A 25,827-nucleotide genomic window follows, 5' to 3' on the forward strand; every position below is an offset into this window, starting at 1 on the left:
AAACCAAATGAGAAGGGAAAACCTGGAGAACCCCTGTTGCAAAAGTAATTCCTATTCATGGTCCATCCCACCAAGGGGGCAGAATAAAAGATATTATAAAAGATGGTGATTACAGCCGTGCTGCTAGCTTCCTACTTTTAGAGCCTATTTATTTTATTTCCAAGCATGAATGTACTGTAAACTCTGCTTGAACCTGTCTTCAGGGAACTGGTGCTGTGAGTATGTGTACTCAAATGAAGTCTCATATATTACTAGGTGATGTTGATGGTTTTTTTTTTTGGTTTTTTTTTTTTACCACAACCTAGATAGGAGACATTTTTATTAAGTACATCTGTCCTATTCTCAGGTGTGGGTCAGAATCAGGACCGTATCTTGACCACTCAGCTACGTAGTAAATTTATTCAGGGCAGTTTGCCACTTGGGCCATTTCTCTTCTTTGATTCCCACCCCTCTGATAATAGTCAATTCTAATCACACTCATCTAATTTCTTCTAAACCGTATTCTTATTATCCACAGTTCATCTCAACCCTCATTCCTCCCACCTCACCAATCCGTCATCCATAGGCCTTTTCATGCTGCTTATTCTATTTATTCCACTCTCCCTCAATCTTTTCTACTTACCTCGTCCTTTAAACCAACTTCTTCTCATCTCATTCATCTTTATCAGTCGTTCTTAATTCGTCTCACCACATTTCTCCCGTTCAATCCTCATTCTTCCTACTGTTCTCTCATCTTAACCCTTTTGCGCTCAAATCATCTTCGTCATCACTCATTTAAGAGACTTCTCATCTCTCATCATGCCCAAAGCTGGGTCCTATCATCTAATCCATACCTCATTCATCTCCACCCAGCTCATCTTTCTCAGATTTCATGTGTACCCCCTTCTCATCTTGTCCATCATCCTTAACCTTTTCATCTTACTCATCCCTCATTCCTTGCCTAGGAGTAAAGAGGTATTACTCTGTTTTCCAGTCCTCATGCTTAATCAAGCTTAAATGTCTTTGGTGACAGAAACCATAAGAGGTCAAGCAGACTTACTTGACCTACTGGTGTCTTTTTAACTGTTTTTTCCCCTCTGACAAGTTTTCTGTTGGAAAGGTTTGTCTATGAATAACTAAAAGTAGCAAAGGACTGCCTACCAATTCTGAAAAATCATTTGTAAACAGAGATAATATGTCTGTTTCTAGAAGTTCAACATTCTGAACATGAAAATGATAATGGAAAGACACTGGATATTTACATTGACACTATTGTACCACAGCAGGAAGAAAGAGTGTCTTGTGCACAAAAAGGTTGATGCGTTTATTGATGAATGAGCCATATTCTTAGTCAATAGAGGAAAGTGAGGAATCCAATTTTGCTTTGTACTGGAAGATAAACTAATTCCAGCAGGAGAGTGATTTGTGGTATTTAGTTCAATGAGGTCAGTGCAGCGTCTCGCTGCCTTGTCAATTTCTAAATTGCTCTTTAATTGACTTTCAAACGGATTGCGACCCAACAAACTCAGCAAAAACAGAGAGGATATTTACAGCTAACTTTAATCAAGTGTTCTAATTAACTCGGTGTAGATGCAACAGGCCAATAAAGCAAAAAGAGATTTCTGTTAACAACTGGAACCATTAGTGTTAAAGTTCTGAGTAACGTTGCATCTCTGTTGTAGAATCTATAGATGAAATGTCATGTTCTTTGGGTTCAATTGTGGTGTGGGTTCCATTTTGTTTTGTTTTTCAATCATACATAAACCAATATAGTCTTTTGAATTAGGTTTTGTTTTTTTTTATTCTTTTTTATTTATAATACACAGAGCAGTCTTAGTTTTATCCTCTTGTTTTGAAGTTGTTTAACTTTCCAATAGCTTTTGTTCTCCTGGTTAAAATGAGGAACAATTATATTTGGAAAACGTTTTTTTTTTTTTCAATTTGACTAGGGATTTTCTTTCCAGGCTCCATATTGGAACAATTAACATGTTAAAGCCCATAAAACTGCTTCGCGTCTCAGAATTTATTTAATTAATTTTGCTGTATTTCCCATAAAAATGATTATCCTCTCAACAATCTTTCTTTCATTTGCCTGATCCGTTTGGCTCTCAGTTTTTAGGAACCAACAGCGTGGGGCTCCACTTTTATCTCCGAACTCTGGTAGTCATTATTCTCTCTCAGTTTATTGATCCCAGAAGTGTGTGGTCTGCCTGTTGACACCGTACTCTGGGGAAGGTTTAAAACTTGTCAGAGGAAACAGCAAGCCACGTCTGACTTCATACAAGCACCATCTGAAATGGCTGCGGACTGACGCAACGCAGCGGGGAGGCAATCCTTCTGTTTTCTTGTTCGAGGCACGTCCAATATAAACCGCTCATAACTCCCTGAAGTAAAAATCACAAAGTGCTCTTTCAAACTCCTTATTCATAAAGTTCAAAATGAGGAACTTGTTCTTTGTTTAATAAGAAACCTTAAAGCAGAGAGCAAGTGACTTGCACGTGAAAAGTGTTTTCACTGCTTCCAAGATAGTTCCTGCATACACAGAGATCTGGGGACTTGCCAGTAATACGTTTAGTTATGATGAAAGACACCATGAGCGTTGCACCAGTCTGATGTTTCCTGGATTGTGCTGACTTGGCAGGAGTTTTCCAAGTCATCAAACAACGGTGCGGTTGCTGCTGAAATGGAAAGAAGTATACAGAGTATATTGTAGTTATCCTAATGAAAGATGTGTTGCTGAAGGCAGGGGTGGGATCACAGTTTGAATTGATGCTCAACATAATTTTGGAGCATAGTCATAGAGGTGCAGGGTGAAGCAAACGTGACTATAAAAGTAAAGAAATTTGTGCTTGCTGATTTTTTTTATTTTTTATGGTGCCACATGCAGGAAAATGCATTTGTGCATTGAGCAGAGTTGTACTTGTTGGTTGCAACCCAGGACAAAAATGTAGATAGATACATTAAAGACATCACAAATGTAAACATAAAATAACTTTTTCTCTGTCTTGGTTTTGTAAAGAAGTTGATTTCTGGGAGTTATGTTTCAAACATCATGCGGGGTTAGCATGAATGTGGTCTCAGACCAGATGTTGATATGATTGTGTAGGACTTCAAAATGTGCTTCTTTAGAACTGTTGGATTTAAGTGAACAAAAATGTTAATGATTTTCATTTGTTGTGATTTTCTCTTTTATGTAAACTCAAAGGATTTGGGTTTATTGTAGTTTACTAAAACTGTAATAATAGAACTGATTTTAGTTTAGTTAGTGGGACCTCTTAAAGGATTTTCCACCAAAACAGTGCTGGTGCTCCATCCAGTTTTTAATTGGTTCTGTAAAAGAACTGGTTTGGCGACTTTTCAAAGCTTTTCAACTCTCACAGGTTTTTACTGAGGATTATTAGAGCATGTGGAGCTGAGGATAAATGCATGCCACACTGTTTGGAATTTTTATTTGTCAAAATAATCAAAAATATTTCATTTTGTGTTCCACCTCACAATAAGGCACTACGTTGTCTCCGTTTCAATGGCAAACCATTCCAGTAACACCCATTTAAAGCTAAAGTTGTAACATGGAAAAAGGTGAACTTTACTCTGTTGTGGTAGAGTTCCAACTGCAGCAGGAATTATGTGACAACATTGCACAGTGCAAGCATTAATTGATTCAGACTTGAAACACTCCCTGCTCCATAGAGAACACACACCGTGTTTTCCTTGCCTTCACCAACGCTCGCTAAATAAGGACTATGCAGCAGAACTTGCAGCTGAGAACATCATTTCACAGCTGAATGCTTCTGCTGCAGGATAATTGGCCCGACATCCATCAAGCCGTCAGCTGGTTACCCTGAACTTAATCTGTGTGTCTGCGACGCTCATTGAGACAAATGAGAAAGGAGGAGTCTCTGATGCTTAAATTAAACTGGCAAAGACAACGTCAAATTCCTCCACTGCCTTCTAAAACGTTAGACGTCCAACTCTGTTGGGAAGATTGATGTAGCAAAAGTCTGAGAAAGGGTGGATTATGTCTGATGAGGTAGTGTGAGAAAATACTTTACCTTTTGATAAAACATTCATTATTCTCATTTTGGATTATGAGTGTTAAACACATTACTTCATTTCTGAAGCTATAATCACACTTTTTTTTTTTTCTTAGAATAGGGATTAATTCAAATTCAAGCTCGGCACTTAAATACAGATTTTAAAATGAAATACATGTCACACGTGTCAAAGTTTGACACGCCAGACTTGGCAGAGACGTCATGGTTTTTCTTAACACCAACGAACCCAAAGCCCTGTTTAATGTCTGGAGCATCATTCATCAGTCTGTTTTTGTGCTATACTGAGAAACCAAAACTGCCAAAGAAAAGAAAGAAAAACCCAGACGTTATGTTCTCATTACGCCAGCAAACGGCACGTTTTGTTTTCTCAACAGACCGCAGTGATAACATCTCACCTTTATTCATCGCCATCCATCACTTTCTAACGTCCTCTCCCCGTTTTATCTTGTCTTATTTGAAATCTAATCTGTCTGTTTAGAGGGTAAACAGAGCGAGAACCGATGTTTTTGCAGGTAGCACATCTGTTCTCCCTGCACTGCCGATGATTTGCACTTTTTTGTGTGTTTCTCCACTGGAGCAGCGTCAGGATGTCGTGTCTTGGGTTGTTTGTTCTCCTGATTGCATTAAAAATGATAAAATGCACGTTTGCTTTTTCTCTTAACTTGCATTTGGCTGGAAGGATAGGAACCAGGAGAAAGCAAACAAGCTATTCCCAAAGCGCTATAAGGGGCACCAACTGTGAGACAAAGAAAAGATAAAGAAAAAGGAAATGAGTCCATAGTTTCCTTCTCTTCTGCTAAGTCTGTCTCTCCGTACCCCTCTCCCTTTTGTTTTCCCATGCTTTCCCAGACATCTGGCTCATAATCAAGGAAACCATTGCTCCATGGCTGGCCTCGGCACGTAATGAGCTCCCTGCCAAGATAACTGGGACTCGGGCAGTTGAGGAGGGCACCGCCAGAGTGATAAATGAGCCAGATGTGCCCACAGTGGTGTCGGATACACCAGGGGGTTGGCTGTAAGATCCGACAGGCTGGCACAAGGATGCAGCTCACAGCTACAGAACAGTGTCTGGCCAAATGATGAGGCTATTTCAGGTGGTACTGGGTCTTAAAATATACGAGAATAGATCAAATTTTCCAAAAAGAGCTGTCAATGATTGTTTTTGATATGGGTGATGTGGCTCACCACCCAGGGTGGCACAGCTGTATAGGTGGTATGCATGTTTGACAAAATTAAAAAAATAAGGTTTAACTACATTGCAGCCATTTGATAGGAAGTGGGAAACCTGCTGTGTTTAAAGAATCTATCCTGCATTCAAACATGTCTATTTCAAACTCTCTAATTGAATATTGCTTAAATATAGATCTGTCTAAAGTTAAGATCTATTACATCATGACCTAGCTGATGTCTCTGGGTGTCTTTTTTTTAAGTTGCTGTGACTTTGTTTTATTTGCTGGATACAGGGACATAAAACCAGGTTCATTTAAACAGGTTTTACAACTTGAAAGTAAACCAGATTTCTCCAAATGGATTCATCCAGACCCATTTTGCGCTTTTGTTAAGCCTACATGCTTTGTTGTATTGAGCCTTTGTTGCTCCATGTTCTTAAGTTGTTTATACGTCTAAGTTGGTAATTGTGAAATATATATCTATTTTTAGATGCTTAACATGTCTACTTAGAATAAAAATATTATAAAACTTGGTGGCAGTACAAGTGCAAGTGTCGATTTTCAACATATAGCACATTTAAAAACCACAAACCTGATTAAACAGCTTTACATACATCAGTGGTAGGTAGTTTATGAAATTTCTTCAAGAAATATGGACAGAAGATTTCCTCTCTATTGTTATTTTTTTCTACAGATGGTCTGTTGAGAACTTCAAATCAGGCACTATATTCTCCATCTTGAATTTGCTATATTTGAATGTCTTAAATTTTCCTCTGCTGGTCATGAGTTCCACCACAGCTGTGGCTCAGAATGATTTGAAGGACAGGTGTTCCATCAAAGAATGTTCAAACCTGTTTTAAGTTTTAATGCAAAAATTTTGGCAGAATTTTTACACGAAGTCAGTAACTTGGACAGAAACTGAAAAACGTGCATGTTCCTTGTCACAAATGTATCTTGTAGTACATATGGTGAAGCTACCTGCATGTCTTCAACTGTTTCCCTCACTTCTCTAGTTTTTTGTTTGTTTTGTTTTTTCCCTGCGACCTTACACAGTTGGTGTTCAACCAGTTGGAATTTGCCAAGTACGTCACAAAGTGTCAGAGCATCCTCCTTACTGGACCCTAAAAGGAACATTTATTACAAAAGATGGGCTTCTGAGCCTCCGTCATACTTTATGATCCAATTTGTGATATTTTTATTTCACATTTTTCCTTTGGATGCATCATTACTCATAAGTAGTTTTGCAGCACTGTGACTCAGTACGATTCAAAAGACAGGTGTTTGCTAAGGTTGAGTAGCGATGGTGCGTGCAGGCGTGTGTGTGTGTGTGTGTGTGTGTGTGATAATGGGGGGGCAGTTGAGTCATTTAGGCCAAACACAGAAAATAAAAATACACTGAAACAACTTTTTGATCCTTTGGACCTCTATAGGCGAATGAATGTGCATGTTTGGCCCTGAGTTATCAGTAGTGCCAAGGTACAGTGAAGTCTCATTGAGGCAGGAGGTTTATTTTAAGATGTTTGTGATAGGCTGCGAAAATATCCCTGGAAAATAGAGGTTAGTTATAGATATATCCAAAAGAGGAAAACACTAAAACAGGATTGTCTTGCTTTCTCATAGCCAGACTTCCCTTGCTCTGTAAACCCAAGGGGACTTTTTATCATGCTTTTTATTCGTTTCACGAGGGCCATACCCGCTGGCAACATAGACTTTTTCCCTAATCAAATGAGGAGTGGCTGCATGTGAAGGCTTTACACTCAATCACACATTTCTCTTATCAGATGAGTCACTGTGTCAAGGATGTCCTCCTCAAATTCCTTGAGTTTTGAAGGGAGACAAATGAATCTCTGTAGAGCGCTCCTGCAGCAGAAGCACGTGGGCCGTGACTGTTTATTTTTGGAAGGCTTTACTCGACAAATGAACAAAATAAAGCACCTGAGAGGCATGTGGTGTTGTTTGTCTCTGTAATTCTTTTGTCACCTTAATATGAGAAAACGTCTCAATCCAAGAAGACGTCTTCCTCTTCCTGTTTCCATAAAAGCGCATGCAGTCTAAGGCTTGGATACAAATTTCTGTTTCTGAGCCTAAATGTTTGTTTTCATGCAGCAAAATGAGGTTGGTGGCAGCACCCTGAGGACATAGAAAGCTTTGCTTTCATTAATTAAGTGAGGAAAATGAATGGGGTTTCAGGAAAAAAGAAGACGTGAAAGTAAATTTTTTAGAGCCTAGTGGGTTTAGCAAATTGGTGAAAGATGGTTTGATTGATTTGTCTTTTGGTAACGTAGAAAAAGAGTTTATATGCGAGGGGTTACCGCGATAAGGACCAAGTTTGGTTGCAATGCATTGGTAAGTACCGATTTTAATGCAATAGAGCCAAATCCATAGTTTGCATTCCCATTTTGATGGTAACTTGCTTTTTTTTTTAACTGAAAGCAGAAGCTTCATGTATGACCTAGAGAAGCCAGGATAACTGAAATAATAATAATAAAAAAACATAAGTAGAACCCAGAAGGGTTTATGAACTTCTAGTTGTTAAGGAAAAGCTTGATGTTTAAGCACCAGCTGTGGGTCAGCACCAGGTAATGGCTTTCCTAATTACCCCTACTCATTTTCACAGACACACAATTCAATTACCCCACAAACAAAAGCAGCCAGAGTTCATTTACCTTCCCTAACAGGAGCAGTAGTGCCTGGCGAACGCGCAGCTTCTGGAACACAAAGAGGTCGTACACGGCCGACACAGCCAGCACAGTCACACCCTGCTCCTTCCACAACATGCTGGCAGCTGCACACCACAGGCTGCCCAGCATCCAGCCCCAGCATCTGGTAGTGGAGCCGCCGCCACATGTCCTCCTCTGAAAAGCCCTCCATTTGTCACCCCGTAATCCGCAGTGTCTCACATAGCAGAGGAGAGACAGCAGGAAAAACAAGGCGGCACCGACGTCCGCCCTGCCGACCACGCCGGCGACCGCTTCGGTGTGCGCCGGGTGAGAGGCGAAAAGCAGGCCGGCGAGGAGGCTCCACAAGCCCCTGCCGAGCAGCGAGTGACTGAGGGCCGTGACCAGGGCCGTGACCAGGCCGTGCAGCACGATGTTCAGCAAGTGGTAACCCCAAGGTCGCAGGCCGTGCAGGGTGTAGTTGAGGCGGAAGGAGAGGGTGCAGAGCGGGCGGAATGACTTGTGGCTGCCGCTGTGGGTGAGCAGCGTCCCCCAGAAATCATCATACAGAATGTTGGTCCACGGCGTCTCTGGCAGAAGGTCCTGGTTCGTCTTGATGGCTCGACTGAGGAAGCAAAAGAAAAAGAACATTAAACGGGTCTGAAATGTTTTTAACAAATATGTATATATATATGATTACTCCCTCCAATCTGCTTAAAGTTTACATCATGAGATGCCAGCCCCACTGGTCAGGAGGCTAAAAATATTGGTTCCTTTACTTTTCCTTCCCCTGTCGGTGTGCTTTCTGTGCATTTTTTTCTTTCTCTTTCTCCTCACACCTGCAGCCTGTTATCTAATCAGCCTTGTTGTATTTAAACACCTCCTGCTCTCACTCATTGCTCTTCCTCCTGCTGGTTCTCTCCCGCCCGGTTCCTGAGGTTTTGCTCTGCAGTCTCTGTGGGGTTTTTCTTTTTTGTAAGTTTTTGTTCATAATTTTTTTTTTGCTTCATCTTTCTGATCATCATAGCGGCTAAGAGAAATTAGGAGGCTACATGTCTTAAACCAGCTGCAAAATTTCACAATTAGTCAAAGAATGCGCTTCCACAGCGTGTCCACATGTCACTGGTTCCAGCATGAACACGGACAGGTGGTTTCACACCCACAGGCTTTGGGGGATCCTCATCTTCATAATTAACGGATCATTACCGAACATTTGTGTACACTCGCAGCGTACGACAAATGAGGCTCACCAGAGGGCTGGGGGGATGAACAGTGATGTATGGGAAGGCTCTGAGCTGTTTTGGCAAATCCTGTGCAGAATTACGTTTGTTTGTCTTGGACAGTCAGTTTATAGTCGCGTACTGCACTTGATTGAGCTGGCTAATGTAACTGAAAGTAAAAGAATCTTTTCAAATGAAGTTTGTTTCAGGCTGTTTAAGAAGTGGCTAATGCTTCCTGAAAACTGAGAACAAAATGCAGAGTAGAAGTACAAGCATAAAATTAAATTATCTCAAATTGAGATTTTTATAACTTAGCAATAATTGAGTCTCAACATTTAAGATGTGATTTTCTGTTTTTTTTTGTTTTGTTTTGTTTTTTTGTCCATTCATGCAATCAGGCTTTTTCTGTGAGACTCCAAAACATTCCCAAGCTTCTGGCTCGATATCTTTCCCTGGAGTCCTGGGTGTGCCACAATGCCTCCTCCCATTGGGACTTGCCAGACACCTCCTGTTTTAGAGCCTTTGGAATGCACCATTACCAAAAGCTCAAACTTCCCCAGCTGTCTCATTTTTGATGTGGGGCACAAATGACTGTACTCTGAGCACCTCGGGACTGGAGGAACTTCTCACTGCTGCCAGACCAAACCGCCTGTCAAAGTCCTCCACCTCAGTCCGAGGCTCGTTTCCAGCTTAAAAATGGCGATTCATTCTTTTCGGGCTGAAGTCAACAGGGTCGGGTGTTGTAGTACGAACCAGCTTTTCTCTTTAAACCTTGTGAACCGATCAATCCCTGCTGCCCTGGGGATGTATACGGCACAGAGCCTTGCAAAAGTGCCCGCAATCCTTGGCTCAAATTGCAACCACAAAACTCTGTATTTTATTGGGATTTGCAGACAAACAAAGTAATTCATCACTGTACAATGCAAGCAACACAATGCGCATACAGAGATATCTGAAAGCAGTTGTATTTAAATTCATCCCCTCGGTCCCTAACCTCGTCTTTGCTAGATGTGCAAAGCTACATGTCACTTTGTGTATCTAGCAACTAAAACTGGTGCCCGATCCTCTTTGCTATAACCTTAAACACAATCAGATTGGATGAATAACATCTGTGAACAGCACATTTAAAGTTGTGAAATAGATTTTCAACCTGATTTAGGTCTGGACTTGGAGGTTACATGTTGTTGTCTTGCTTTTATCAGTATTTACTTCCGTCCATCAACACTAATAAGCTTTCCGTTCCACCCAGAAGATTAATGCTTTTTTTTATTTTTTTATAAATAGCCAACTTTTCACTTTAAAAAAAATGAAGAAATACTCCCTTTTGGTGTCAGATAATCTAGCTAAACATAATGTGACAAACTATTTTAAAAAGAAGTTCAGGGAGCAGGAATGGTTTTGCAGAGCAATACAGCAGTTTTCAAATTCTAGGAGTTTAATACAAGACACCATTAGAGGGATAAGATAAACTAAATTGTAGGACAACAGTGAAAGGAGCACCAGAGCTCTTGACGTGATTGCCGATAAGCCAATTAGAAGCAGCAGGAAGAGGAGATAAGGTGCAATTAGGAACAATTTGCAACAACACAATGCAACCCGATTGTTGATTTTCTTTTGTCTTTTTTTTTTCTTAACTAGGCAACACATTTTGTTTAACTGACCAATCAAACTGCCCCCAGGGTTTGATTTTAATTTAGGGTGGTTTCTTTGTCAGTGCCTGTCGCACCCTAGATGGAAAAGCAGCCCAGAAAACAGGCCAGTCAGAAACTTCCTTTGTCTGGAGACTGTAAATAAGAGTCGAGTGCTCAAGAGAAATCAGACAGGGCAACACTGAGCTCTCACAGCCTGTAAAGGCAGACAAATGGAACACTGATGTGAAAGTGAGGAAAAAAATAAAATAAAGATCCACACCATCTAGAGAAGAGTCTGTGCCAAAGAAATAATTGCTTAATTAATTCTTCCAATGTTTTTTTTTCTCTGCTTGCCTACAGCTCAGGAATCACGTGAGCCCCACTTCCCAGGATTGTTGCTGAGGAACTGCTCCGCTGCTGATCTTCCAGAGAACGGACAGCATTACATCATACAGTTTACAAAGTCTCTTCCTTTTCCTCGGTGAGCTATTATTTGTATATTAAAGTATTTTACAATGCGGAAAACGTGAGAGTGGAAGGACACGCCATATGAGAACAGTGAAAGTTTTATTTATTTATTTATTTTTTGGACGACACTTGAACGCTTTTGTCATCTCCTAATAAAACCAAAACATCCAGCTCGCCCTGGACCTTTCAGGCAATAATTTCGCGCGCACTTTCCAACCAAAACACACCCGGGATTCACCCGTCACGCTGCTTTCCCTTCTGTTGGGTGCCAGTAAATAATTTAAATATTCAAATCGGCACCGAGCTCTCATCTCCCTCCCTGCTCCTGCCCGGCACTGGAGGATGAAAAGAACTCATTAGCTGAGAGGCTTCTGAAACGGGTTGGTGCATGTGCCTGTAAAGACTAAAGCAATAAATGGTTACATGCAACGCATTCGTCTTTTGTGCGCACTGGCGTGCGCGCATGCGTGGGTGTGCGACGACACAGCGTCCACTGATGGCTTCATTGTGGCACGTCGCTGCAGCGGGGCAGATAAAGAGGCCTCCTGTAGTGATTGCTCTTACAGAAGGGGGTCTTTTGTATTCAGCTGCCGTATGTGGGGCAGGCGGGCTGCAGGGGACTCCATTCACAAAGTATCCCTAAAGTACAGGACGTGTTTGGTCTTTTAAGCCCTCTTTCTTTCTTTTCTTTTTTTTTTCTTTTAGGTAGCGAAGGTAAAATTCTCCACTTTTTTTTTCAGGTTTAAAAGGACAGACAGGGGATATTTGCAGATTTTTCTTGGTCCGTTTCTGATACAGTTGCTATTCACCAGTCCACTGCTGCAAGCAGGAAAATAACCAATCTGTCTAAAGTGTTTGGGTATTTGTCTTTTCAGAATGCAAATGAGGCACTCCACTGGCTCCCAGGCAGTGATCTCACAACCAGTGATTTACGTGTTCATGTGCCAAGGGCTGCCTCCACAAAGCTGGCTTTTTTTTTTCATATGGATTTCAGTCAGTGAGCATAAGATGGCTTTTTAAACTGAATGCAAAGTAAATTTACTTTTCACGCAGTTATTTTTTATTATTTTTTAGTCCCTAAAAATTACAAAAATAGAGACAGTTTAAAAGGACATTTTTAAACCTGAAGACAGTTTCTACAACAGTTTTGCTTAAATTGGAACTTCTTACAGGTGAATCATGTATGTCCAAACAAAATTGCATTTAAAGGAACAATAATAGTTTAATAAAATAATCTACACATCAGCAGATCCAGAGTGACAATCTGTTGTATTTTTTCTGATTTAAAAACATCTTTATTTTATCAACTGAATCTCTTTTGATACAGTAAAAGAACCAGTTCATTGCTTTTTAGGACTTTGCCTCTATTGTCATTTACCTTCATTATAATTCTGTATATTAACACAGAGCTGTTTGTTTTTTCTTCGTAGTCCTGCTCCATCTTCTACTCCTCACTCTTCCAGATTTCAACATCCCAAGCGGCATTTTCACATAAAAGGTCCCACAGAATTTAAAGACTTCAGAGGTCAGTGCCAAAACACACTTTACAAAACCCAACAGCAACCTATCTCGTCCCCGTTGTCATAAACGTCAACATTTTTGCAACTTCTATGAAGGGAAAACTTAAACATAATCCCTGGCCCTGTAATAGACTTCCATCATTCACATAATCAGGACAGACTGCATGACGGTGTTTTGTAGCAGAGTGTCTCCTCCTGCTCTCTGAAGGCAACAATGAGATGGATTAGTTCATCTTCCTAAAACTGCACTGTTAACGGACACCAGCCAGAGCATTGTCTCCTGGACAATCATCAACTTCTTACCCATTATCTTCTATTACGTCCCACATTCACCTTCTTCCTCCTATTTTTTTCTTTTAAGTCCGACATGTCTGCCTTATTTAAAAAAGTAATTTATTTACCTAAATAGTGCCTTAATGTTCATTTCTCTCCTTTGTCTTTCATTGTCGTAATCCAAATCGGAGCTGCCTTGCCTGCAAAGCCTTTTGCACCCAGCCCCATTTGGCCAAGCTCTATTTAACTTCAATTTCCTTAATGACCAAACAGAGCTCCAATTAAAGACATGGCCATAATGCAGCAGTAGGCGGCTCAGTTCAGACAGTGTTGGTATTATACTGGTGCACCATTGGAAAGACTCACTATTGATGCTTTTTGCAGAAACGTATATAATTGTACGCAGCTACACAAAACCTATATCCAGGCAGATGGAGGGAAGAATTAAAGAAGGCCTACATTTTAAACTGTGAAATGGTTTTCAGAATATTTACAACATATTACAGTCAGAAGCCTGGGCTCCATGAAAATAAATAAGTATTGTTGGCAATTCCTTTGCACTTATTATAGGTTTATGGAACATTTTATATGGATGAGACCTTCAGAAGAGTGAGATTCAGTTTAGTTAAAATTGTAATCCATTGTCTATGTCAGTGCTCCACATGTCTTTAGAATCCCATCCATCCATCATCATCCATCCATACATCCACCCACAGGAGACACACAGGACAACAGATCTTTTCTTGCACTTATATTTTTAATTCGTTATTCTGCTGTGGCAATCTCATGTTGGCCCCCGATTACCTATGAGTGATTAAAAGCCACAACAGTGAAATGCAAAGAATACTGTGCAAAGAGACAAAAAAGAAAGAGCAGGAATATAGTGTGTATATGTCTGAGGATATTTTTCAGTACCACTGGATTTCTTATGATTGGTTTCCCTGAAAAGTTAGTGCATTTTGTTCATTTAAAGCACAACAAGTTGCTTTCGAAATCAAGTTCTTTTTAGGTTCCTAACTTCCTTTTCATTGGGTGAATATGGAGTAATGATTTCATGATTATCTGGATACAGCTTCCAGATCTGACAGACAAGATCAGCGTAATGGGGGATGGCGAGCTGAATGGATGAGAGAGTGATCACACTGTTCCTAATTTTTCAAACATGAAGGGATGTCAGGAGTAAAAAAAAAAAAAAAAAAAAAAACACCACCGTGGATGTCATTCTCTAATAAAACCACACATAGGGATGATTTTTTTAAAAAGCCTATGAATTTCTGCTCAGTGATCGCTCCTGCTCCTCCTAAGGCACCAGCTCTCATCCAAGAGTATCTTCCATCCATCACAGTTTAGTGGTGAACAATTATGCATGAAGCCATTATGCAGCTGGGTCGAACTGATTCATTCCCTGGCTGATTATCAGCGGTTATGATCCTGCCAGAGTGCAGCCGTGGCGCAGTGACAGCCAACATAGAGATGTGAGATGTTCAATGGATGACACCAGAACCAGAAGTGCTAGGATTTCTAGTTCTCATCATTCTCAACGAAGCTTTCTTGCCCACTCAAAGCCCGTTGTTTTTGCCCCGTGAAGCAATTGTAACCCAGTCACAATAAATTTTCAGAAAAAAACAAACAAACATCTTTTCTTTCAAATCAGCCCTTTTGTATTTGTTTGGTTTGTATATTGGCAGCAGGAAGTGATCATTATGGGCGTGTTCAAACATCACACGTTACCAACACACACCCCTGGCAGAAACAATACCCCAACCAGAAGTGGCACCGCTACTTTCCCACACTTGGTCCCACGCAAAGGCTGCGCGGGATGTGGAGGGAGAGGGAAAATGCGAAAATGTCTCGAACGCATTCACAAAACTGTCTCGCTGCCAGCAGCCTGCTTGTGAAAGATTTACGCGGAGCTTTGTCTACCCTCTCTTTTCTTGTGGTGTGTAGGATGAAGTTGAGCATTAGCTTGGCAGATTTTATGCCTCGCTCAGATGGAATAACTCTTTCCATCGGATGAAATGTGTGGATGAGGATAAACTGCTGTTGGACAGACTTTCTACATTGCTGGGGACTTATGATATGACAAAATGGGGAAAAAGCTGGAAAGATTTTATTATGCTTTTATATATTATCTAGTATTGTAGCATCTGAATGAGACATGGGGTAAAAATGATTTCATATTTACTGCTGTAAACCACTGTTTCCCTTTTATAGTTTTCTTTTGCAAAATTTCAAAGATTTATGTGTTTTCTTGATTAAAAGTGGCCCATTGTGCAGCTTCATTAGGTTCCAGTGGTTGAACAAAAACAAGAGAGGCGAAGATGGAAAGAAAGGCTGACGGAAATGTTTTCTAAAACTTAAAACAGATGCAGCTAATACAGAACTCTTGCATATTTTCAGGCTGTCTGAAAATTCCCAAATTGTCCAGACTTTTAAGAGTCTGGAATCTTAAACTAGAAATATGGGTTCTTTATTTGTATTTCTAGATTTTAACAATGTAAGTTGTATGTTTCTTTTGAATGACACTTACAACGCTTTGCTAAAATGTTCCCACCATTTCACATTTTGATCCTTAAGACAAAAAAAAAAGAAGTTTTTAATGGTAAATAATCACAAAGTAGCTTATAATTGTAAAGTGGAAGGAAACTGATGTTTTTTTTTCTTTTCTTAGTCATTTTTTAATTTTTATTTTTTACAGGATTTGTATTTAGTCCTTTTTACTCTGATACCCATAAATAAAATCCAGGCACACCTCCCAGCTGAACAGCAACTTGAAAGCCAGATTACGAGTTACAATTTAACGGAAAAAGCTATGTGTTTGAATGGCCCAGTCAAAGTCCAGACCTACTTCTAATCATCAATTTAGGATAATTACAGACATTATCATCTTCACTCCAGTATGTAATTGCTGCAATCAAACTAACAGGCTTTGTAATAGTTACTCCTCATCACTGCAGACCAGCTGCTCCAGCTTCATCCCCATCAGGCCCAACAGGTCAGCTCACAGCTGATGGAGATAAAGCCTCCTCCATGTCCCTGATTTGTCTGAGTCGGAGTCTTTGGCCGCTCACATTTCATTCCGGGGGCTCTTGCCTTCAAAGAAGGAGAAACATTCTGAGCTAAATGTCAGGAAGTCCTGTGCGTCTCTTTTGTTAGGTGGCAGACTTGCTTTCATGAAGCCATTTCCTGATTGACAAAAGAAGTAAACAGCTAACGGCTAAGAGTGCGAGTCCTCCAGCATGGTTTGAGACGTCTGAATACAACATTCCTGACCTCTGGCACATTTCTCTACGTTGATCTGGTGAATTTCAAACATGGAGCAATCATGAGAGCAGCTATTTTACACTAGAATGAAGAAAAAGCCCTCTGTAGTCCAGCCATACAAAACGACGGATCATAAAAGAGCGGCAGAGCGAATTTGATTAACAAAATTACTAGACCAGAGCCTGGTATTCAAACAAGCAGATACCGAGACTTGCACAGAGGAGAAAGCAAAGATATATATGGCCAATAGAAGAGCACAAAATAATAATAATAAAAAAAAGACAATAATTGGATCAGAATCTAAAAATTAATAATGCGAATAAGGGAAATGAATAACCCTGACTCTGACTTTGTGGTCCCATTCAACTAATCTGAGTAACACTCTGGTTTAATCACCCAGAATAAAGCCCTCTGCTTCAGTACTGAAAAATAAGCTTTCATAGTGGATTTCTTATATCATTCACCACAGTAACAAAGGAAATAGAGCCACTGCTGTCACCCAGAAGAGCTAGAAGTATGAATGGGCAAAATAGTAAACAATATCCTATTTATTACCAATAATCGCACAGGAGAAAGGATGAAACGGAACATTACTATGCATATTGAGTCACTCTGAGTAAAGTCTGAATAGGTTTTCAGTCCAAACAAGATAAATGTGACTTTATTAATAATTTAGAAATGGCAGAATTATGGCTTCAAGCTCTGTTTGTTTTTACATTTAGTGATGGTTAAATAAAATATCCTAACTCCATCAATTAATTTGTGTGTGAGCAGATTCTGGTACCATGGCAACAGACGGGTTACTACGGGGTTTCATTAAAAGGCTTTCAGGTTAAGTCTCTCTTGATACATGCTTTCTACCAGGCAACCATAAATATATCAGGAAGGATTTATATTTCCTGTTACTCTTTGTCAACTCAACTCAATATGTTGATCATTTCCTTTGAACACGCTGCTTTTTAGTGGCAGTGGGAGTGCATACTAAATTAACGAGAATCCGACCATCACTTCTATTTATCAGCGGAATAATTGCCATTTGTGCAACTGATTGATTGCTTCCCCTTAATTGAGCGCACAAATTTTAAGGCATTCTGACAACAATGCCATCCAAGTTAAAAAGGGAAGCTTGACCCACCACAGCATTTCCTGAGTGATGTTGTCAATAAAAGGGTGTTGATGAATCTCCAGCCTTATAAATCAATTACTAATAAAGCAAATGGTTGCTGAACCTCAGGCAGTGGACTAAAAGGACTTGGTGTGCATTTTAAGAGAATGAAATGCCCTGATAATTTATTGTTTACACAATCACTTAAGGCAATGTGAGAATATTGCTCACCTTCTATAAAGAAGTTGAATATAATGAAGGTAAAATAAGTTGAGAACCGATACCTTTTGCGGTTAAATTAAAAATTCAAGTTGACAATTCGACAAGAAACAGTTTAATTTTTTTTCTTAGACAATTTTTGTCTTTCCCAGCCTTATCAGTGAACTGAAGCAGACTTCTACACCCTCCATCCACCCACACCTTCAGCATGTTGCGCCAAAGACAAATGAGAGACCAATCAGTTCTCAATTTTCCATCCAGCGTGGGCTTGACAGTTAATTACGGTGTCTGACTTTAGATGTGTAATTATGGTGGCCTCCCAGAGTCGCCTGCAGACACAGTGATAAATGGGACGCATGATTAAAAATTGACAGGGACAAAAGTAATGAATTGCGGCTGTTTATAGAGAATATATTTAAAATGGCAGCCAGGTTCTGATAAAAACATGTTGCTTCTGATGGAATTCATTCAGTAATGTTACATCATTTAGTTTATGGCTTGTTTTCACCATAATATGCAAAAAATAATCTACATTGTGACCATTTTTTAAAATGTCAAACTTTGATGCTATTTAACCAACGGTAATTCTAAAAAAAGAAAGCAGATGTAAAAGTTATACATGAAGGACGTCGGTAGATATTTTAAAATGCCTAAATGTATCACAGAAATTAAGCTTGGATAATTTGGATATTCATGCAGTAGCAATGAAAAGCATTGCATTTCTCAGTGGCATTGCTATTTCACCACAATCCAACCTGTCACATCCTCAAGCTCCAGGTACAATCCCTCCCCTCTTCCCTCCTTTAATTAATTCCACCTTCTGCTTCCACTGGCCTACTTCCAAAAAGCTGTGGGTGCTGGCACAGTGACCTATAAAGACGGGCTCCCCCAGGCCCCCAAACTCATCACCGTGAACCCACCACTACCCTCCGTCCTCACACGCGAGAATCAAAGTAGGAGCCCTAAATGCTGCAGACACATTTCCAGCTCACATTTTCTCAGTGTAGCAGTTTAATTTGGTGCACATCATATTTTTACATTTAAAAATACGGAACACCTGGTGTCACGTACCTTCTTTGCTAACGATAGTCAAAAGCATGGCAGATCATGACGACACCCAGCTGAGATCTGAGATCTTTTTCCTTTGCCGAAGGAAAAAGAAAATCTTTTTCATAAGGAATGTGACATACTGACCTGCAGTGTTCCCTTCATGATTCTTGCTTTGGCTGCAGTAAGCTACAGTAGTCATAAATCATGCTGTCTGTAGTTTGATGGAGGCAAACCCAATGTCGATTCAGGAGTCTCTGTTTTCTGCTGAAGAAAGAATCTTGAAACTTTTGTACTGTCCAAACAAACCAAGAACTGCATCTCTTGTTCTACCTGAAACAACTCAGACGGTGCGGCTAAATTAAAAAATGAAGCTATTTTGGGAATGTAGAGAATCTAAATCTGCACCCTGAATGTCAGTCTTGGGTGTCGAGGCTTTTCTGCGTTTTGACAACTTTCAGCAGTCTGATTCATATGCAACATTTGTAATGCCTGAGAAAGCCACGCTAATGTCCTAAAAGGAACTGTATCCAATCCCGAATAGGCCCTCTTTTCTTTGCCGTGACCAGTTGTCACATTCCAGCATTAGCCGCAAAGAAGCGGTAGCTAAAGAGGGGTGCCGTGGAGGGTAACTCAAACCAAATCTGTCTTCTTTTCAAACACCAGTGCCAATTATCTGGGATCTTTTCAGATTGTGATCTGTGATCTGTTGAACACGGCTTGTTACAACACAACCATTTGCTTTCATGAAACTTTAACATTAAGACTAATGGAACCCGCCCAACCCCTGTCCAATTGACCTTTAACATTTAGACAGAGAGAGAACGGTGACCACTGTTTGGAAGTGTATTGACATCCTTCAGTTCTAGAAGAATCTAAGGAGCAAACTTTATTATGAACCTGACTACAGATTTAGTTTATTATAAGCTATAAACTGCAAACAACCAGTGGAATAAAAATAGAAAGCTATTCAGTGGAATAGTGATTAAACTATCAGTAGGAATTCAAAAATACAGAGACTAGTTCAAGTGCATCAGGGGACTAAAGTATAAAACCATGTAATGGCCCATAAAGTACAATAAACCCTCCTCTTTGCGAAGGACTGGGAGAATACACAGACATGATGTCATGGAGCAACATCTTGACATCTGTATGGAGAATTGAGTTCCACATCCTTTTTTTTTCTTTCTTTTTTGCTTGTTTTGTTTGCCAGTGAATCGGTGATAGGAGCACTGTTTTCAACAGAATCTGAAGACTGACGTCTGGTTTTAGTTTAAGTTAAAACTTCATGACTTAGTGGACTGTTGGAGTTGCTGCACGCAAATGCTGCTTTCAAATGACTTTAGTGGAAAAGCAAATAAGAGAACAAAAATGAGTGTCTCTCTTTAAGATATCAATTAATTGTGATTAATCACTTTTTTTTGTGAAGCTTAGTTGAATATCAATAATCAGTCCAAAGCTCAATGCATGTAAGACTATGAACAAATCACTTAAATATAACTTGTTTTATGGGATCATAAACTCTGCTCTCTACCAGAAAATTTTGCAGGAGCATGTTTAGAGTGGCTGACATCATTGGAAGTAATTCAGGTAACAATCATTTATCCATTTGGAAGCAGACTGCATACAGGGCATTGAATTTTCACCCTGTAAATTTTACACTCTTCACCCCAACACACAAGGGATGCTTGTAACTTGAAGTGTTTCACAAACTACTGAGATATTTTAAATATGTGACAGCAGCTGATACTTAAACTTTTTTTCACTTCTGCTTGTCTGCACCCAAACAAATTTTTTATTTTTTTAGCTTGAAACTGGTCAACTTGTATCTTTCCACGTTGCTGTTTCTTTAAACATGCAAAAGATAGAAATGCTCTCCAAGCCCAACAGGACCATCTCAGATGGTGTGTCGAGGCTTTGGAAAATCTGTTAGTTGTAACAAAAACAAGGAAGGTCAATTTATTATTTTAGAAAACATTGCAAAACAACTGGATGTGACTGACGAATTATTTTAACCAAGGGACTCAACGTGAAACCACTGATGTTAAAGTGTTTGGATCTAACTGACACTCATTTACCGACCGACAACAACTCCAAATAAATTTCAAGAAGCATCTGCATGACCTTGCACACCAGAAAACCTGCTGGAGAGATAATTTCAACATTTTGCTCTCGTCTCAGACAAATATGAGAGAGAGAGAGAGAGAGAGAGACAGAGAGAGACGTCCAATTTTCCATCTTTTCTGTCTGTAATACAGATGCGGTTTATTTTTTGTACTGATGATGCTAAATTGGCATTGGCAGCCACCTCAGTAATGGACTGATAGGCTGTGGTCTCGCAGTAATGAGCCAGCCTTGGTGGGGGAAATGTCTGCAAATCACTATCGTTTGATGAAATGCACACAGTGTTGTGGATCAGTCGGTTCGGTCACACTCTGCGGTGACCTCTAAATTAGCTAATCTATACAGCAGAGATGGGAATCTACAGCTGCATAGCTTCTTCCTATTTTCCTTCAGCTCACAGGAGAGAATGATTGAGTGACTTCAGCAGTAAATGCCTTTTTTATTTTACTACAGGGCGCCAATAGTAGTGCTGGGACAAAGTGAACGAACAAACTGATCTTAAAAAAAAAAAGACACGTTTTTACCAAGTATTTTTGGTCCAGTTTCTAGAGCACTTGAAATAAGACAAAACTGACTTACAAGTAACTTTTCAGTAATATATAGAGGCTTGTTTTAAGTAAATAATGATGAAAAGATACTTGTTCCATTGGCAGATTAATTCACATGAAACAAGACATTTTCCCCATGTTATAAGTTAATTTATCTGCCAATGGAACAAGTACTTTTTCACCAATAGTAAAACATTATTTACTTAAAACAAGCCTCTATATCTTGCTAAAAAGTTACATTTAAGTTGTTTTATTTCAAGTGTATTAAGATATTTGCACTAGAAACCAGACCAAAATTTTGTTTTTGCAGTGTAGCAAATCAGAACACATGACCAAGGCATACCTTTTATGTATTTCCATAGATAAAACATGTTTTTTTTCTTTCTTTTTTTTCCATTTTGTCCAGCAACAACCACAACCTTTAATGCAAAAGTAGAACTGTTATGTGGGGTCATTAATTTCTCCAGCACAACGGTCTCCAACCCTAATTGGAATCAAATTAAAAGCTCCCAATAGATGATAGAAATGTTTTGACCTTTTTAAATCCTGCAAGCAAGTGGGTATTTGACAAAGACAACTAAACTCTGACTGTAGAGCGCCAGAGCAATCACTCCCCTGCCACTTCATCTAAGGACCCAATATTACACCTGTACCTTTGAGGTAAAAAAAAAAAAAAAAAAAAAGCAGGGCTGTGATTTGATCTCCCCAGAGACTTAAATCCCTCCAGCCTCACACCATATCTTTCCTTCTCCACCTCCAGCGTTTTTATGAGGTGTGAATCACAAACTGGTTTCCCCAAACCACACACACTAGGCACTCTCCAGCTGGCTCAGTTTTGACCCAGAATTCTTTATGCATATTAGAATATTTTACAAGCCGGAGTTAGCCACGTCTGAAGACTGAAAGAGCTTCAGAGGTACTCAGTCAGGGTTTACAGCCAAAGTTGCCAAGCTAATGAATCTCTGTAGGTTTTTGTGAGCCTCTGGGCACTTAAAAATTAGAATCCCACGCTGAGAGAAACAAGAGTTTCAGTGCATCTTGAAAGGTATTAAGATTTGAACTCATTAAATGATAGGTGTGTTTGAAAATATTTCTCTGCCCTCTCTTGTTAAATGCGTGAGGCATTGCGAGGAAAGGTTCCCTCTTCGGCAAATAATGGCTCAAAATAATTGTCTCAAACTTCATGTGCGGGCCATGTTTGTGCCAACACCCAAAGCGTTTAACTGTAAGTCTTGTTTTTCAAACCTTTTAATTGTGTATAATGATAACCCTTACTTTCAAGACGCTGATGAATGCAGCGGTTAACACTGACACCTCCAAGTAAGGCGGATTTAAATCTTGGCCGAGGCCTTTACAAGTGGAGTGTGTGCGTGTCGTTCTTCACGTCTCTGTCCTTTACTGCTGTAGTATGAAGTATGGTTTCAACAATTTTCCTGTTGGGGATCAGTCGAAGGTCCAAGACGAAACATCGATATTTGGTCCAAAAAAACATTCTCATGATACCTTAAACTACACCAGTCTCTCCTCATGCCAGGTCTGTGTGAAATGGCCCTTCAGAGAAATCTGAACAGCGGCAACGTTTAATGAAAAGTACATGATGTAATCTGAGCATTTCTCCAAAAATATGCAGAGTTGAAGTATTGTTTTTGTTTTCTGCATCAGTTGAGGAAAAAATGGTAATAGAATGGTTTTAAATTCTTTCTGCATGTCAAAACGTGTATGTTGCACTCCATATTCAGTACATATAGTGTGTTGATGAGCTTCATAAAATGTTTTTACACCCCATGAGCTTTTTAGCGTTTTGTTAAATCATGACCAAACATCTCAGTGGATTTTGTACAGATTAAATAGTATAAGTGGAAGGAAAATTATTGTGCATTATATTGAAGTTTTTTACCCCCCCCCAAAAAAATCTAAAAAGTGTGGAGTGCATTTGTTTTCAGACACTGTTTCCCTGATACACCTTATTAAAATGTAGTGAAAATAGTTCAGAGGTCACCTTTCTACTAAATAGTGTCTATCTGTGTATAATTTGTTTCTCCAGCATATTGTTTCAATATTAGTACAACTGTTCTGTAAGAACCTCAATTGTTCAATAGAGGGCGTTTAAGAATAAATGACATCATCTTCACAAATATGCACTACTTTTTGTCAGTTAATCATATGAAATCTCATTAAAATACATAGAATTTTGTGGTTGCAATGTGACAAATGTGGAAAAAAATGCAGTACTCTCAATCATTTCACCTTTCTGCAAACGCTTCACTATAGTTCTTGGCTCTCTTATGACCGATAAAAGACACCCCAGTAAGACTCACGTCAAACTTTCTCATGCAGTAATCACATTGCCCTACTAAAACTTTCCACCAAATCCCCCTACAAAAAACGATCCCGCACAACTCATTTATCAGGTCGACCGCAATATTGAAGGCCGAGAATGATCCATCCACCTGATGGTTTAAAGTGCCAACCACTGACAGCCTCACCAAGGGGAAAAGGCTGTCAGCGGTCAGCACATATGAAAAAAAACACTTCCACATCCAAGAACCGATCGAGTTCACATTCTCACAGGCTGGCTGCTGATTGTCAGAACTCACTTCTCGCACTCACAACTGATGCTGTGCGGTGAAACATGAACGCTTTGTCAAGTGTGACATGCTTGAGTTTATGTTGTGGCAGCTGTTCTCGGGTAAAGAGGAGGGGGATAAGAAAACCCCACTGCAGTCACTGAAAAATGATACTCTACGGTTATTGATCAGAAAAGATCAAAAAGGGTTAACTTCTCACGACTCGTCTGATCCTCAGCTTGGGTTTGGTTTTCTATTACGCCACAACTGCTATGAGCAGCTTCAGATCCACCAATACAGTTTTAAAGAGAAAGTGAATGCCAGATGCTAAGTGTAATCCAATGCCACAAAAAGCATCTTTGCTTGCAATGCTACTTTTAGTGCACTGTGGTGGAAACTGTACTCTAATCCCCTTTACACAATTAAAGCTCTCAGTTACAGAAGAGCTTTGACAAACAAGTTGGCCAGATTTGAAACTTAGTCCGACTGAAATGACAGCACTTTATCTGGAGTTTGGAAAGTTTCATCCACCCGAAAAAACAACGTGATAATATGTAAGCCAGCGGAATGTGCATGTCGCAGACAGCTGGAAAATTGTGCAAGTACTGCCGTCTGTGGATACCAATGTTTAGGAATACACATACGCTTTGTATACAACGGGGGTCATGAGACTGAGGTTTGGTGGCTGTGTTTTGGCAGCTGAGCAAGGCGACTGCGGCCGGCAGAGCACTAGGGCCAGCCAGGGGTGAGCAACACCCTTCACTAGCTTCATGTGTCACCAAGATCCAAGGGGACAAGGAGTGGCAACCTAAAAATAAACCAACCCAATCTTTCTGTCTAAGTAGAACACTTCGACCAATATCAATGGATAAAAACTAGAAGGAAACAACTACTATTTATTAAGATCCCCTTGCATCTTATAAAACGATTTATTTGAAAAAGATGATGTCTGAACGTCCTGGAGATGTTCCAAATTTAGACACTCAAGTTGTCAAAAAGTCAAAGTGCCACCTTCGACGTTACTTCTTAGTAAAAGATACAATGGAAAATCTACTGCTTTTTATCATTGCTTTGCCTAGAGATCAGCTATCAAAAAACGTCAAAGTAGTTGCTTTTTCTGGTCAGTACATGCACCACACCTGATTGCTACCAAGTTGATCTAACAACAATTTTTTGTTTCTGCAACTTATTGATAGAACAAATTCTCAATATCAATGAGGTCTTTAAAAAGGAAAGACTTGGATATAGGAAGCTTTTATGTATATATAAATATTTTTTAAAAATCTCTTTCAGTAGTTCATTTATCTTACTTTAGTGGAGGCAGGTCATTTCACTTCTTCACCCCTTTATTCTTTTAGTTGTAGACGATTTTTTTTTTACATTTAAAAAATGATCAACTATCATAGGATGTTAATTTGTACTTGCCTCTGATATTTTGTCAAACTGGTGAAGGAGCAAAAATGAGAGTTGACGATCGGCAGATACCAGGAAGGTAGTTTACAGCAAAGATGGGCTGTTTTAGTCTTTGGAGTTTATGAAACCATCCTGGATTTGAACATGTTGGTAGCAGTTTGGAAATCTATCTTTTTGTTACAAGGCGGCCAAAAATTAACAAGCTGAATTTATTAAAAGGCCACAAAAAGTTTTGCTTTTATATTTTTTATACCAACATTTTTTATTTTTTAGACAAGTTGTATCAAAGCACTGCGATTTTTCATAGAGAATTTATCCAAAACATTATCAGGTCTCTTGTACTTTTTCATACAATCTACTTCCTTTTTGGGCTCACTTGTTTTTCATTACTTGGTCAAGGAAAACTTTTTGCACTTACCCTCAGCAACAAGAATGAGGCGTAGCAAAGGATATCAAATTGATAATTCCAACTTTTTGGATTTAAAAAAAGCAACAAAAAAAACCTCAAAGCACTGTTGATTGGAAAAATACTTGAAAGGTCTTGAAATGGACACACAGATTCCTGTTA

General features: G+C 39.5%; 1 protein-coding gene across 2 annotated transcripts in view; it reads right to left on the reverse strand.

The window, feature by feature from the left end:
- Positions 1–25,827, reverse strand: part of LOC122826147 (protein O-mannosyl-transferase TMTC2-like) — a 50,394-nt gene that overhangs the window by 18,460 nt on the left and 6,107 nt on the right. Inside the window, exons 1-2 of one of the 2 annotated variants that reach the window (XM_044107684.1) lie at positions 8,586–8,668; positions 7,870–8,485 (exon numbers count right to left, since the gene is read on the reverse strand). In XM_044107684.1, the coding sequence (XP_043963619.1) occupies positions 7,870–8,485; positions 8,586–8,590 (621 nt within the window). In that variant the 5' untranslated portion in view covers positions 8,591–8,668. Of the gene's footprint in view, positions 1–7,869; positions 8,486–8,585; positions 8,669–25,827 lie in introns of those variants that run through there. The other variant, XM_044107683.1, reaches the window with a different exon arrangement.

This window comes from Gambusia affinis, linkage group LG23, assembly GCF_019740435.1.
Source record: "Gambusia affinis linkage group LG23, SWU_Gaff_1.0, whole genome shotgun sequence".
NCBI lineage: Eukaryota > Metazoa > Chordata > Actinopteri > Cyprinodontiformes > Poeciliidae > Gambusia > Gambusia affinis.